This window comes from Pelobates fuscus, chromosome 4 (assembly GCF_036172605.1).
Source record: "Pelobates fuscus isolate aPelFus1 chromosome 4, aPelFus1.pri, whole genome shotgun sequence".
NCBI lineage: Eukaryota > Metazoa > Chordata > Amphibia > Anura > Pelobatidae > Pelobates > Pelobates fuscus.
The window spans coordinates 178,322,068-178,336,803 of record NC_086320.1 but is presented as its reverse complement, the minus strand read 5'-3'; the positions used below and the strand labels follow the sequence as shown (position 1 = coordinate 178,336,803).

Below are 14,736 nucleotides of genomic sequence, written 5' to 3'. Positions count from 1 at the left end.
ATCACATAATTTTATAAATGAGGACTGTTTGGATACATTTGTGTAAATGTTGTGTGTCTGTGTGCACATTATATATATATATATATATATATATATATATATATTATTTATTATCAATTATTACACTTGCTCTTTCTTTTCTGTATGCAAAGATGCGGAGAATCAGTTTTTCACCATTGTTTCCCTGGCTCTTAGCACTTTAGCTGCTCTGTTTGCAAAAGTCACATAGCCAGTACATGGGTTCATGTGAACTAGTACTACACCATTCACGTGAAAGGGAGTAGGAGAGAAAAAAGGCAGGGAAATGGTAACGTAAGAGACAGAGGGAAGGCTGAAGAAACTCACCTAGCTCAGAGGTGTGCCAGAGAAAGTAAACTGGCAAAGTTTATACTGTGTTCATAAACATTTATTACATACTTTTCAAACTTGTTTTGCTTTATTTAAGTTTGTATATTTGTGTAAAAGTGTTTCCTTGCTGGTTAAAAAAAAAAAAAAAAAAGTGTCAAGTAATGTACCTGTAGCATTGGTACACCACCCTATCAGTGTGGTGGCAAGTAATCTGATCACAGCTGACACTAAGGAGACTCAGTTATCATTAGATAGGCGAGTCTAAGCACAAGCTCAGACTGAGCCCCCAAATGTACAAAACAGCAATGGCATGTGGACATTAAGTATCAGTGTTAATTATAGGATAAATGTGATACTTACAAAGCATGTGCAATATTTTAGTCTATATTTTTATGTTTCCCAATTAGTGTATTCTTCTAAGAGATATCAGACCAAAAAATTTTGGATTATTAGTTCAGAATGCATGTGTTCTTATTGCAGCATTAAGACTGCCTCTAGAGCCGGTTCCTGTTGTTTTACGGTGTTTAACTCCATGAAACGATACTGAATGTCCACACACTTTGCATGAAGACATCCAGGATCTTCAAATCCACCAAAGGTTTGATGCTTCCTACAAACCAGATTAGCGGTTACAAGATTTCCGTCTGTTAGAATTTTACTAACCTGGCAGATGTTCAAAGCCAAATTCTGGTCTCCAAATTTTCTGTCTTTGCTTTTCCGAAGATACCATATTGAGGTCAAGGAAATACAAAGAGAAGCAAATCCGGCACAGATGCTGAAAATAAAGAGAAAGCGGCATGAATTGCTTTATGTAAAATAATTGTTCCCAGATTATGAATATTATTTGCTCTACAATCAAGTTCTTGAGTCTTAAATATGAAAGTTAAACATTTTAAACACAGTAAGTAAAGCAGACAAGTTCTCTCAAGAAGAAACAAGAACACAATGTGATTTCCTGTAAAGTAAAGATGTTCTTAGGTTTAATCAACAGTTTTGGACAGTCATACAATACAATTATCATCATCTTCATCAATAGTTTATTCATACTCCACTGCTGTACATCAATGTACTCTTTACCACACTTGTAATATTAAGCATTAGGACCACCCACACCAGTTTCGCTGATTTCTGGAGTGCCATTTACAATGTTTCCTTTCTGTTATTGTTATTTTTGGGGAGATTTATCTAGATCTACGATACATTAATTGTTATCTTGAAGCTACAGATAATTAAGCCACTTACAGATGAAATGAAAAAAAAAAGGAAATAAAAAGGAAAGCCTCCAGTTTTGTACCAATCCTGATTTTATGGTTACACATTCGATCTGCTTGCTGTCTGCATTCTCCAGGCAATGCTAACTATAAGGCTTTGGTCGTGTTTCTGCATTCTATTCCTCACTTAGGCACACGGATATTGATTTTATTTTTGTTTTGATTAGAAAGCCGACAGAACCACAGAGCATGACAAAACATAGACCAATAATTCAACTGTTCAGTGCATAGATGTGACTGCACTGTATGTTATGATTGCTGCATTAAAGCTTCATGGAACAAGGGGAATATAAAACTAATCTAGAACCACAGAACAGCCAGCACATAGCAGTACCAGTGACGTAATCATTATAAGGAACACAAGTCAGTCCAGTAATATATTTCTATTGTTTTACCTGAACTTTTAGGCAAAGTAATAGTGCAGATTTTTTTTTATGGTTTTTTTTTTTTATTATTATGTCTTTCAAACAAAGTTATAATTCATTGCCACAGTAATTGAACTGGACCACATACAACAATGCTGCTTCTCAGAGTTTTGCATGATTCATTCTCCTGTCATTAATCTACTGAAAATAGCTATCAGCTATTGTTAAAGATTGAATACCAAGCCCCATTTCAAAAGCAGAACTTTGAAATAAAAAACAAACATGGTTTTCATTTAAACCAGTTTACTGCCTGAACAGTCCAGGGTTGATTTCTAACAAGACATAGTGAAATCAAGTCTATAAGTACCAAAGAGTTACTAAAGATACTATAGGTAATAAACTAGATACTAAACCTAAACATGTTTTCATTAAACTGCATGGCTCAAGATTTATAGTACTGAAATTTGCAGCCTCAAGCACTTATTTAAAAAGTATTTTGCACAATTCTTAGAACCAAGCATATAATCAGAGTAAGTTGTCACCCATTGTGATGGCAAGTTTAGATAATCGTTGCCAAAAAAGGCTCTTAGGGCCTTAATAGACACCATAACTATGGTTCACAATCAGTTGAATCATAAAGACATGAATATCCACATTTCAATTTGGCTTTCCAAAAGGGATAAACTGATCTATTCCCTGGAATCACTCATTAAATGATCACTATAGGGTCAGGAACACAAACATGTATTCCTGACCCTATAGTGTTAAACCACCATCTAGCCCCCCTGGGCCCCTCGTGCCTCCATAAATATAGCAAAATCTTATTGTATTCAAACCAGAAGCTGTAACTGCATGCTGTTTGCCTCAAAAATAAAACAAGCAGTCTGCTGACATCATCAGATGTGGTGGCCTGATCCAACCACAATGCTTCCCCCATAGCATTGGCTGAGACTGACAAAGAGGCAGATCAGGGGCAGAGCCAGCATGATTCAAACACAGCCCTGGCCAATCAGCATCTCCTCATAGAGATGAATTGAATCAATGAATCTCTATGAGGAAAGTTCAGTGTCTGCATGCAGAGGGAGGAGACACTGAATGTTTGGATGCATTTTAGGCAGCCTTGACCCAGGAAGCATCTCTAACAGCCATCTGAGGAGTGGCCGGTGAAGTTACCACTAGGCTGTAATGTAAACACTGCATTTTCTCTGAAAAGACAGTGTTTACAGCAAAAAGCCTGAAAGTAATGATTCTACTCACCAGAACAAATCCGATAAGCTGTAGTTGTTCTAGTGACTATAGTGCCCCTTTAATTAAACCTAATAACACCTACCCCTCCCTGCCATGTGGCTCCCAAGATGATGCTGCCTTTCTAAAGGCAGTGCATCATGGGGCTTCTGGGGGTGTCCCTAGTCTGCATTATCATAGAGGCAGGCTAGGGACATCCAATCCAATCAGCTTGCCCCTACAATAATATTTATTATAACTATGATCCCCATTTGTCTGATCATGCCAATATTGGTAAATATTGACTATGATCAGTGTGGATCTCCCTCACTCTCTTCACTGGTGTTTTAGTGAGAGAGGGGGAGAGATCTGTGTTTTAGGTAGGGGTTTGTAAAATTGTGAGACCCAATGGCTCTTTTCAGAGCCATTAACCCCTATCTTGCCAGTGATCACTATAATCACTGGCTCTGGCACAGCAGCACTTTTTTGCTGCCTGTGCATTTTTTAGGGGTTCATCTTATTTGTGATTTTATTTTTGGTAAGACCAAAAAGCTTTTCTCAGAGCTATTAACCCCTATCCTGCCAATGAACACTGTATAGATCACCGGCTCTTGCACAGCAGCACTTATTTTGCGGTCTGTGCATTATTTTAGGGGTTATTTTTTTAGTGTTTTGGTAGGTGTATAAGCTCTGTGATAGCAAGACTGGGTATACTCAGGCCTTCCGGGTGTACGAGGGAAAGCATACCCACCTTTACCCTCCAGGTTGCCCAGTGACAAGATTGTCTGGGACCTGATATTCCCCCTGATGTACAAAGGGTACCACTTTTATACAGACAATTTTTATACAAGTGTCCCTTTTTTCAAGCTTTTGTATTGTTTTGATACAGTAGCTTGCGGTACAAAAAACAAAACAAAAAAAAATGCCCAGGTTTCCCAGGACAACTTGCACGCACCCGGCTACAAAGGGGGTAGACCTCAGCTCTGCGCCAAGAGGAGCTGTTGGCAGTTAAGTACAGAGACAAGAAGGATGTGTACCTTCTTACCACCATCCACACTGAGAGGACTGTGGAGGTCTCTGTATGTGGCAGAGCTGAGAGCACAAGGAAGCCAGTGTGCATCAAGGCCTATAACCGGCATATGGGTGGGTTGATCTGGCAAATCAGCTGCTGCAGCCCTACCTAATTATAAGCAAGATAAGGGCCTGGTACAAAAAGGTTGCAATCTACTTAATGCAGATTGCAACCCACAATGCTTTTTTGTTGTGCACAAAAGCAAACCCCGGAATGCAACTGACTTTTTTACAGTTTCAGCTCCAGATCATTTCGGGGATTTTGTAGCATGATGCACCTGCTCCCCGGGTCGTGATGGGAGAGAGCAGAGTTGGGACTACATATTTTATTTTAAAAATCCCCCTTACTGCGGCAAAGCAGAATCCCCCAAAAAGATGCAGAGTCTGTTTTAAGAGGGGGCAGAGAAAATATACCGTATATTACCGTCCTGATTGTCCTGAGCATGCATATATTTGAAAAGTTTACACCCCACGGTATTGTATATGGAGTGTTTTTATGCAATCGTTTTAGTCAAAAAAATTGGACAAAAATGTGTGGTGGTATTTTTTTCAATTTTTATTTTTACTCACATATAACTTTTTGACTGTTATTTAGGAGAGTCTGTTGTTAGTTATTGCAAGAAAACAATCCAGGTTGTTTTCTGCAAGGCCTCCTGAGTACACCCATGCCCCCCATGCATAGTTTTGCCAGGATTTTGGGAAGGTTCAGTTACAATTGTATGACTTATAATTTGAATTGAAATTGAGAGTATTTCTTCTGATAGGCCTATCTTTAGTTCCATAAACAATACCATGGGGTGTCAAATATATGCACGCTCATGGCAAGAATATAAATTGGGATATCTAAAAAGGCCCCCAAAGAGAAGATAGATATGTCAAATTTGAAAAACATAGGTCAGAAGTTTGGCACTGCACCCCCCAAACAACACAACAAACCCATGCATAGGTGGTATCACTGTACTCAGGAGATGTTGCTGAACACATAATCGGGTGTTCTTTGGCAATGATACCTAATAGGAGCTGAGACTCAATGCCTAAAGTAGAATGTGTGTGAAAAATAATACAAAAAAATGACTACCTAAATGTTTGACAAAGACTGGTGGTAGAATTAGTGCATGGAAAGTGTTAAAATATCACTATTTGAAATACCCCAGGGTGTCTACTTTTCACAAATATATGGTTTCATGGGGGTAAATTACATTGTCCGGCTTCAAAAATGTCCCAAATCGGACATGGGTGCTTTATGACCAGCTGTGAAAATTCCAGGTTGGAAAACTGGAATGAACACCCTCTAAATAAGGTATTTTAGACCCCAGAGAACCCAACACACCTGTACATGGGTGGTATCACTGTACTCATGAGATGTTGCTGAACACATATTGGGGTTCTCAGTACATGTATTCTTAAATTGCTATGTGTGTCAAATAAATTACCAATTATTTTGTGGTTTTTTTAAATTTGGCATAGATTGGTGGTAAAATGGTTGCATAAAAAGAGCACGAAAAAAGTCAAAATACCCCAAGTTTAATACCTTTGGTTGTTTTCTTTTAAAAAATATATACATGTGCCTGACCGCCGAACTGACTGGAAGCGTGGGGAAAGAGCTCCCGCCGGGCGAGCGATAAACAAGGTGATTTCAGCGATTATATCGCCCAGAACCCCTCCAGAGTGCGACACCCACGACGGGGGTGCACCGGAGAACCGGGGGATACCCCTCTCGAACGAATCGGGGCTCCCAGACCGCAACGCTACCTGGGGCCTGCGGGAGTTGGAGCCGGGGAGAGGCGGCCGCTCTCCCCGACACCGGACGCCCCAGAAAGCACTACAGACCTCCTACCCCCCCCCCCTCTGGACCGGGGGGGACATCCCGGTCCCCACTAGACCGGCGGACCAGAACCGAAAGCTAGTGAGACAACCTACCTAGCTGACAGAAAGCAAGCCAGCAGTGGCAAAGATGGCCGCCCGACGTCCGCCGAAAAACAAGACTGAGGAAGAGCTCAGGTGCCCCCTCCCCCTGGCGGCACTGGACAGGCTCTACTCGGCCTTCTGTGAGATGCTGCACCTCAGGGGACTGCCCTATCCTCAAGCGGCTCGAGCGGTAGCCTCGTGGATCCGCCCGGAGACCCGCCGTCGCCACTATGGAGCCCCACTACAGGCCCTCAGAGCGGCGGTCCAGCTCCGATACAAGAAGAAGCGGGAAACTGGCCACGCGGACCCAGATACTGGCACCCGCATCCACAAACGCGGTAAGGACAATAACAGGCCACCCCACAACCCCAGCTACGTACCCAAGCAAAGCTCATCAGACCGTCAGGTTTCCGTGAGACGACCCAGAGCTGGGACTGAGCAGAGGGCTGCAACAAGGGGGACAGCTAAACATCACAACCAGCCCCAACAACCGGGATCAGAGGCATCGAGACGGCTACCTCCAACTAACAACCCGACGCAAAAGAATAACGCATGGGTGCCTCAACGGGCTGGTGAAATTCCACAGGCTGGCGTGGGTTAAACGGGACACTTGCCACTAGCGATGAGTAACTAACCACATTGCTCTTGCTGACTCCACTAGAGACTGTTGGTGACAGAATGTTTTCAATCTGATTCCACAATTTTTCTGTAGTTTTATTTTCCTTGCTCCTGGTGACAATTACCTGTTTCTTGAAATGCTTATACATATGTCAGAATCTGCGAACAACTAATTCACTGCTTCACCTTCGCCCAAAGCAAGGCTACACGTTTGACTGCTGTCGATAACAAATTATTGTTATGCCTACACTCATTAGGCGTGTGTTTAGACTACCTGCTCCCATTTAATCTTACTCGACAGAACAGACGAACACTTAGACACTCTGACTAACATACGCAAGTCTAACACAATTGCCACAGAACGTGTATTGCCTAACCATGTTTGCTACCTCTACTTGAGGCCAAATCTACTTAAGTGTAGCTCTTAATAGTTTAACACTTGTTCTGCAGTGCAGCTTACCCGATGTCTTTGAGCTAAAACACACTAGTTTGACCACGCTATAATATATGCATAACTCTACTACCTTGATAAATCCTCTAAGCCTGTTTTACAAGCCTGCTATATGAGCCTGTTTTCTAAACTAGTACTATAAGCCTGTTCTACATACCTGTTTTAAACGACCTAGTTAAGCTCTTTACTCATATTATCCACCAGCAAGGTTATCCTAACCTAACATTGCTTTATAGCAACTAATAATAGTAATGCTGTTGTCCTAGCTTGATAAATGAAGGATCACCCGCTAAATATATTACTAAACCCAGGAATACCTCGGATTGTCATATGCATGCCTAATTTGTAGCAAAACTCGCTGTTTTCATGTTTAAACAAAAAATATGTGCTGTATCATAATGCCACTCATTGAAATGCCATGAATATGCTTGCAGTAGCTGTCGTGGCCCTGCACGCTTGTTTGTAACCTATATGCACATGCAAAAATAAAGAATTTAAAAAAAAAAAAATATATACATGTGAAGGGTTATTCAGGGATTCGTGACAGATATCAGTGTTACAATGTAACTTGCATTCATTTTGAAACAAAAATGGTTTGGAAATAGCAAAGTGCTACTGTACTTATAGCCCTATAACTTAAAAAAAAGCTAAGAACATGTTAATATTGGGCATTTCTAAACTCAGGACAAAATTTAGAAACTATTCAGCACGGGTGTTTTTTGGCGGTTGTAAATGCGTAACAGATTTTGGCGTGTCAAAGTATTTTTTCATTATATTTTATAATTGTTTTCATAGTAAATTATAAGATATGATGAAAATAATGGTATCTTTAGAAAGACCATTTAATGGTGAGAAAAACAGTATATAATATGTGTGGGTACAGTAAATGAGTAAGAGGAAAATTACAGCTAAAAACAAACACCGCGGAAATTTAAAAAGAGCTCTGGTCCTTAACTGTAAGAAAATTGAAAAACGGTTTGGTTACTAAGGGATTAAGAAGGCATGAGCATGTAATGCAATTGAAGGCTTTAAACACTCATGTATAGAAGACCTTGGCTGTGCTGAACAACTGCAGCTCTGTTGGCACCGTTGATGCAGTTTATTCACCATTAATATTTCCATGTGGCAGAATTTTCCTATACCACAGTACTTACAGACTCTCATTGTCACACCACACAATCGATTGGACGGAGAAAGAGGAAGTGAAACTTTGAGTGCTAGAGAATATTCTTCTTATTGTCAATTTGCTTGAAAATGTTAGACATCAACCATAGTACCCTGTCAACATAATCATTACAATAAGCTGTACAGTCCTTGGAGAATACCTTTAAAGGAACACAAATTACTTTAGCTAAATAAAGCAGTTTTAGTGTATAGATCTCATTCCCCTGCAATTTCACTGCTCAATTCGCTGTCATTTAGGAGTTAAATCACTTTGTTTCTGTTTATGCAGCTCTAGCCACACCTCCCCTGGCTATGATTGACAGAGCCTGCATGAAAAAAAAAACTGGCTTCACTTTCAGATGTAATTTACCTTAAATAATTGTATCTCAATCTCTAAATTGAACTTGAATCACATACAGGAGGCTCTTGCAGGGTCTAGCAAGCTATTAACATAGCAGGGGATAAGAAAATCTTAATTAGAACTTGCAATATAGAAAGCCTAACTAGGGCTCTCTTTACAGGAAGTGTTTATGGAAGGCTGTGCAAGTCACATGCAGGGAGGTGTGACTAGGGTTCATAAACAAAGGGATTTAACTCCTAAATGGGAGAGGATTGAGCAGTGAGGCTGCAGGGGCATGTTCTATACACCAAAACTGCTTCATTAAGCTAAAGTTGTTCAGGTGACTATAGTGTCCCTTTAATACCTGAAAAATATATTAATTTTGTTGTGGTAACATCACTTTAATCTTTTTGGTCTGAATATATCTGTTAATCTCATGCTGCATCGCTCTTTTAAAAAAAAAATAATATAGTGCAATGAAATAATTTAAATAGCAATTCTTGACTAAACTAACATAGGTTGGTGTATTCCATTTATTTTTAACTACACAACACTTTATTAAAATGTTTTTGTATGCGCTACCAACAGTTAATAGTTAATTATTTATGAAAAGTTTGTACTGCAGGCAGAATATAATGCTCCCATGTATTAATAACTATATGAGAATTACAGCAAATGCACAATAAAGCTATCTGGTGTGTCTCAACAGATACTGAAGAGTTGTTCGAACATGTCAAACGTAATTTGCTAAACATTTTACTCCTATTGTCAAATCCACTATAATGAGATGGTAGGCCCTCTGGCACTGAATGTACTTAATCTGCATTTTCATTATTTATTTTTAAACTGCACATTAAATTAAGTTACCTGGAATCTAGAAATGAAAGTAAACTGTGTAGGATAGTCATCCGTATCCAAGTATGATTGAGATAAAGGTATACGCGCCATTTATCAGAAAAGATTGAAGGAAACATTTGTGAGGAAAGTAAGACATAAGAAGCACTTTAGATTTGTAATAAAATATATATTTTTTCAAATAAAATAAATAACCAAAGGGGCTAGTACAAAGGAAACCGGAAGCTAGCAGTAAATTGAAAAGGCCCTGATGTACCAATTCTCAGAGCCTATTATCTAAGCACCAAAAGAAGCATAAAGAGTCCATGAAAACCAGCAGTTTGTTTCATTAGAGGAATAGGGAAGCTTGTCACAACAGCAGCACTCTCCCAACTCTCTAATAGCTCATGTGTGTGACAGGGCTCACTGAATCAGTGCGTACTAAATGTGATATAGGAAGACAATGTTGATCTTACACCAGAGTGATGTTAGGCTCTCTTCCAACAACCGGCATCAAGGGAAACACTGCTAGCAGCAAACAAAAGACAACCCAAACCAAAGTTGTTATCTGTAAACAAAAAAAAGGAAAAGGAAATATCAGTAACATCACTGTGGTAGATAAATTACCCAAAAAGAACACACAGAATAATACTTTGTTTGACTGTTTCAGATGTACTCCACAGGTTGCAATATCTACTGTATACCACTAAATCCAGACCAGACCTAGAAAAGCAGGTTACATGCACTTTGTAAGAAGCTTTTAAATGATTTGTCATAAAAAAAAGCTACTTCATGGATCTAAACTGCAGAAAAGGCCAAACTGAGACCAGAACTTTATTTTATTATTTTTTTTTTTTAACTCCTTGAGTGTCAGAGAATTGCTTACTGTATGACAAACCCCTTTGGCAAACACATATTTATAATGGCAAAGCACTGAGAATCGCAGAAGCTTAATATTAAAAAACAAAATTATGATGTACAGTGCGTGATTAGTTCACCTGTTAAATAAAGACTGTAAACAGGATCGCATCATTGTCCTGTTATAATCAAAGAGTAGCTAAAGGACATCATTTTGTATTACTCATGATCCCAGGCAAGTGCCTCTGTGGTCACAGGAGTGACAGTGATTATTACAAGCATTTCATTAAGTGCACTGACTGAAGGTATTAATATCTATGGCTTGCCGTGTACCTCAGGCTGTTTTGTTACAGATAAACTACAAACTTGGCATCAAAGAATGTGCTTATAAAATCACAACTAAGTTGACTACAAACAAATAAATAGAGATGGGCAGATAATTCTAATGCTGAATTTGTGAATAAAAAACGGTTTGTGTTTGTGTGTACACTGATAAACCACAACATTAAAACCATCTGCCTAATATCATGTAGGTCCCACTTGTGTGGCCATAACAGCTCTGATGTGTCAAGTCATGGACTCCACAAGACCTCTTAACGTACCCTGTGGTATCTGGCAACAAGACATTAGCAGCAGACAGTGGCGTATCCTCATACTTAGACGGATATCGTTTGTGGAGGAGGCGGTCATGACGTATGGAAACGGAAGGCACGATAGCGGGCCACAGATACACCTTTGCTAGCCTGTACGGCCCAAATCAGAGACACTATAGGTTCTTCTCCCAAACTCTTCGCAGGTTACAGGCTTTCACTGAGGGTATCCTGATAGTGGGGGGAGATTTTAATTTGCCTCTTGACCCGAGGTGGGACTCATCATCGGGAGTCCCCCATGTTCCTACCCAACAACTTATGGCCATTAGGGCCCTTTTAGACAGACATCCCCTAATTGACTGTTGGAGAGCTCACCACCCAGACGAAAGGAACTATTCCATCTTCTCTCACCCTCACAAAGTTTACTCTCGACTAGACTATTTCTTCATGACACATTACCACCTCCCGACCTTAACTCACGCTGACCTAGACGCTGCAACTTGGTCAGACCATGCCCTGATGAGAATCACACTAAGACTAAATGGAGGCTGAATGACTACCTGAATGACTACCTGCTATCCAGACAGGACATCCTGACGGACGCAGGACAAACACTCAGAGACTATTTTACAGACAACACCCCGGACCACCTCCTCCACACACTTATTGGAAGCGCACAAATGCGTGACGAGGGGCTATTTCATATGCAAAGGCGCTAAACTAAAAAACAAAACAAGGCGAGCATGATGACTCTCATACAGGACATCAGGCAGTTGGATGCCCTCGATAAAAAGGTTCAGACTACTATGCAACAGAGACAGCTCCTACAAATCGACGGGGCCTCACTACTGAACGCTAGACACCATAGAGCTGCTTTGTGGCACAAGACCTTTTTATCCCTTCATGGAAATAAAAGCGGGAGGTTACTGGCTAGGATGCTGCAAAAGCTCACATACATACACCGCATTAGAGACAGATCAGACACGCTCCACTGCATACCCAGTAAGATCCTAGACTCGATTAGGGCTTACTACTCCGATCTGTACTCCCTACCAAAATCCTGTACAGAGATAGCCAAGTGCAGACTACATGACGCCATCCAATGATACCTGACGACCCATACCATGACTACAATAGGCGGGGAGGTGGCGGACCTCTTGGATAGTCCCTTGACTGTAGAGGAACTAGCCCAAGCCGTGAAACCGTCGAAACCTGGGAAATGCCCAGGTCCTGATGGCCTGCCTGTAAGACTTTATAAATGTTTTGCAGAAACATTATACCCACACATGCTCACAGCTTTTAATGCCAAAGAGAGGGTCACCAATTCCCCAAGCAATCCCTTGCCACACACACATCACGATCATCACAAAGGAGGGCAAGGATGGAGAGCACTGTGGGAGCTACAGGCCCATTTCTTTAATTAATTGCGATCTCAAATTACTAGCGAAGATGCTTGCCATACGCCTACATATGCACATACCCTCTGTGGTACATCCGGACCAGGTCGGGTTTGTGATGGGGCGAGAGGCCCCGGATAACACCATCTGGGTGCTCTCTCTACTACACGGGGAAACGGGAAGTTTCGGAGGGCCTTCTCTTGCTGTCAACGGACGCGGAGAAGGCATTTGACCGGGTTTCGTGGGACTACTTGTTCCGCACCCTGGCTCACTTGGGCATGGGGCTACAGCTGCGGGGCTGGAAAGAAGCACTATACGAAAACCCAACCGTGCAGATTTTAGTGAATGGGGCTTTGACATTGTATGTCTCGATACACAATGGCACGCGCCCCTTGTCACTGTTGTTCTTCGTCCTTGCCCTGGAACAGTTTTTGATGGCCGTATGACAGAACCCGGACATCCGAGGCGTAGGCGTGGGAGGCACACAGCACAAGATAGTGCCCTATGCTGACGATCTCCTCTTTTCTGTAGCAAACCCAAAGGTCACCCTGCCCAATATCCTTAAAGCCTTTTGGGAATTTGGGGCACTCTCAAACCTGAAAATTAACTTCCCCAAGTCCCACATATTAAACGTGAATATCCCTACGGCGCGAGCGGAACCGCTTAGCCAGAGGCTCATGTTCCAGTGGACGGACCGTAAGATCCGTTAAATGGTTATCTGGCTGACGAGGCGGCGAATGGACCTGTTTAAGGAAAACTTTTTCCCAATGATGGACAGGTTTAGAGACGAAATGAAGGAATGGGCATATCCACACATCTCTTGGTTTGGACGAATACAAGTCACAAAAGTGAACTTTCTTCCCAGATTGTTATACTTATTTCAGACTAACCCAATACTGATCCCCAGACCCTTTTTTACCAGACTGCGAACTGCATTAGGGACTTATGTATGGGGTGGGAGGAGGCCCCGCATGAATTTCGATCAACTCACGCAACCCAAAGACCGGGGAGTAATGGCCCTACCAGTCTTTCACCTGTATTATCAGACATGCCACTTACTGAGAGTGATTTCATGGTCTCAGCAGGCAGTCTCCAAGCTATGGAAGGGGGTGGAGTCGGGTGAGGCTAGGAAACCGGTTGCTTTAATCCCATGGCTGCTGAGATTGGAGGACGAACAGAGGTACCCAGCATGCTCCAGAGACACTATCCAGGTCTGGCGTTCCATGTTGCCTAAATTAAGCCTCTTTGGTTTCCCATCCCGATTACTACCCTTGACGTGCAATTCAGAATTCCCACTGGGACTCGATCCTAAGGCCTTTAGAGATGTGATTGGGGATCCCCTTCCCAGACTCCATCACGTTACTTCACCAGACGGTCTTAAGACCGTCAGAAAAAATATATATCTATATAACACACGTGCTCACAACGGTGGGTAAAAAAGATATATAAAATGTAATTTACCCTTGTAGAATAGATTGTAAGAAGATCCCTTGGTCTTCTTTAAATACACATACAAAAATAAAATTTATAAGATAGGAAAAGTATTACCGGAAGCTCCTTTCGTACAGCGATACGTTTAATTAATGAACGTGAACACGTATCCAGGTGATTTCTTTTTTTTTTTTTATATATAATCTTTATTGAAAAGTTTCCCTTTCTTTTCTCCCCTTTTTTTTCTTTTCTTTTACATGCATTATTACAAACATATAAGAAAGCATAAATTAAACATTCAACATTTACACAATAAGAATAAAATGACATAGGGTATGTATAAATATTGTTACAGTTCAATCATAATTTGGCAATTTTCATTCCAGAGAGGATGAAGTTAAATATATGTAATAAATTCTAAGGGCCCTTTCCTTTTCTTTTCTCTTTCCTTCCTACTTCTTCTTCTCCCTTTTTCCCTCAATCCCCCTTTTCTCATTCCTCTTAGTTTTAAGTCCCTTCCTTATATATTTCTGCATTGCCCTGAATTTCCCAACTACCCTAGCCTTGTATTAACGAAACCTAGACAGAGGGGAAAGAAAAAAAAAACCACTCTCGCCGAGGGTTGGTCCCGAGTCAATCTTAAGAACCTGAAAGGCAACACTCATCAGTCATTCTATCTACTAATCAGGTTCCATATAACCACGGATATCTTGAAAGTGAATGCTCAGGGTTCACCACCCAACCGCAGTTCCATAGCATGTACATCCTAATGTAAATTAAGACTAATTTCTTCTATCTAGTTTTATAGTCCATTTCTGCCATTGTTCAATTCGCGGAATAAAGTAGTGTTCTTGTCTTAATATCCC

General features: G+C 41.0%; 1 protein-coding gene across 2 annotated transcripts in view; it reads right to left on the bottom strand.

The window, feature by feature from the left end:
* The window catches only part of PIGN (phosphatidylinositol glycan anchor biosynthesis class N), a 360,977-nt gene that overhangs the window by 178,067 nt on the left and 168,174 nt on the right, over nt 1-14,736 (bottom strand). For both annotated transcript variants that reach the window (XM_063450558.1, XM_063450559.1), the window contains 2 exons: nt 10,071-10,162; nt 1,012-1,123 (listed from right to left, as the gene is read on the bottom strand). In XM_063450558.1, the coding sequence (XP_063306628.1) occupies nt 1,012-1,123; nt 10,071-10,162 (204 nt within the window). The remainder of the gene's footprint in view (nt 1-1,011; nt 1,124-10,070; nt 10,163-14,736) is intronic.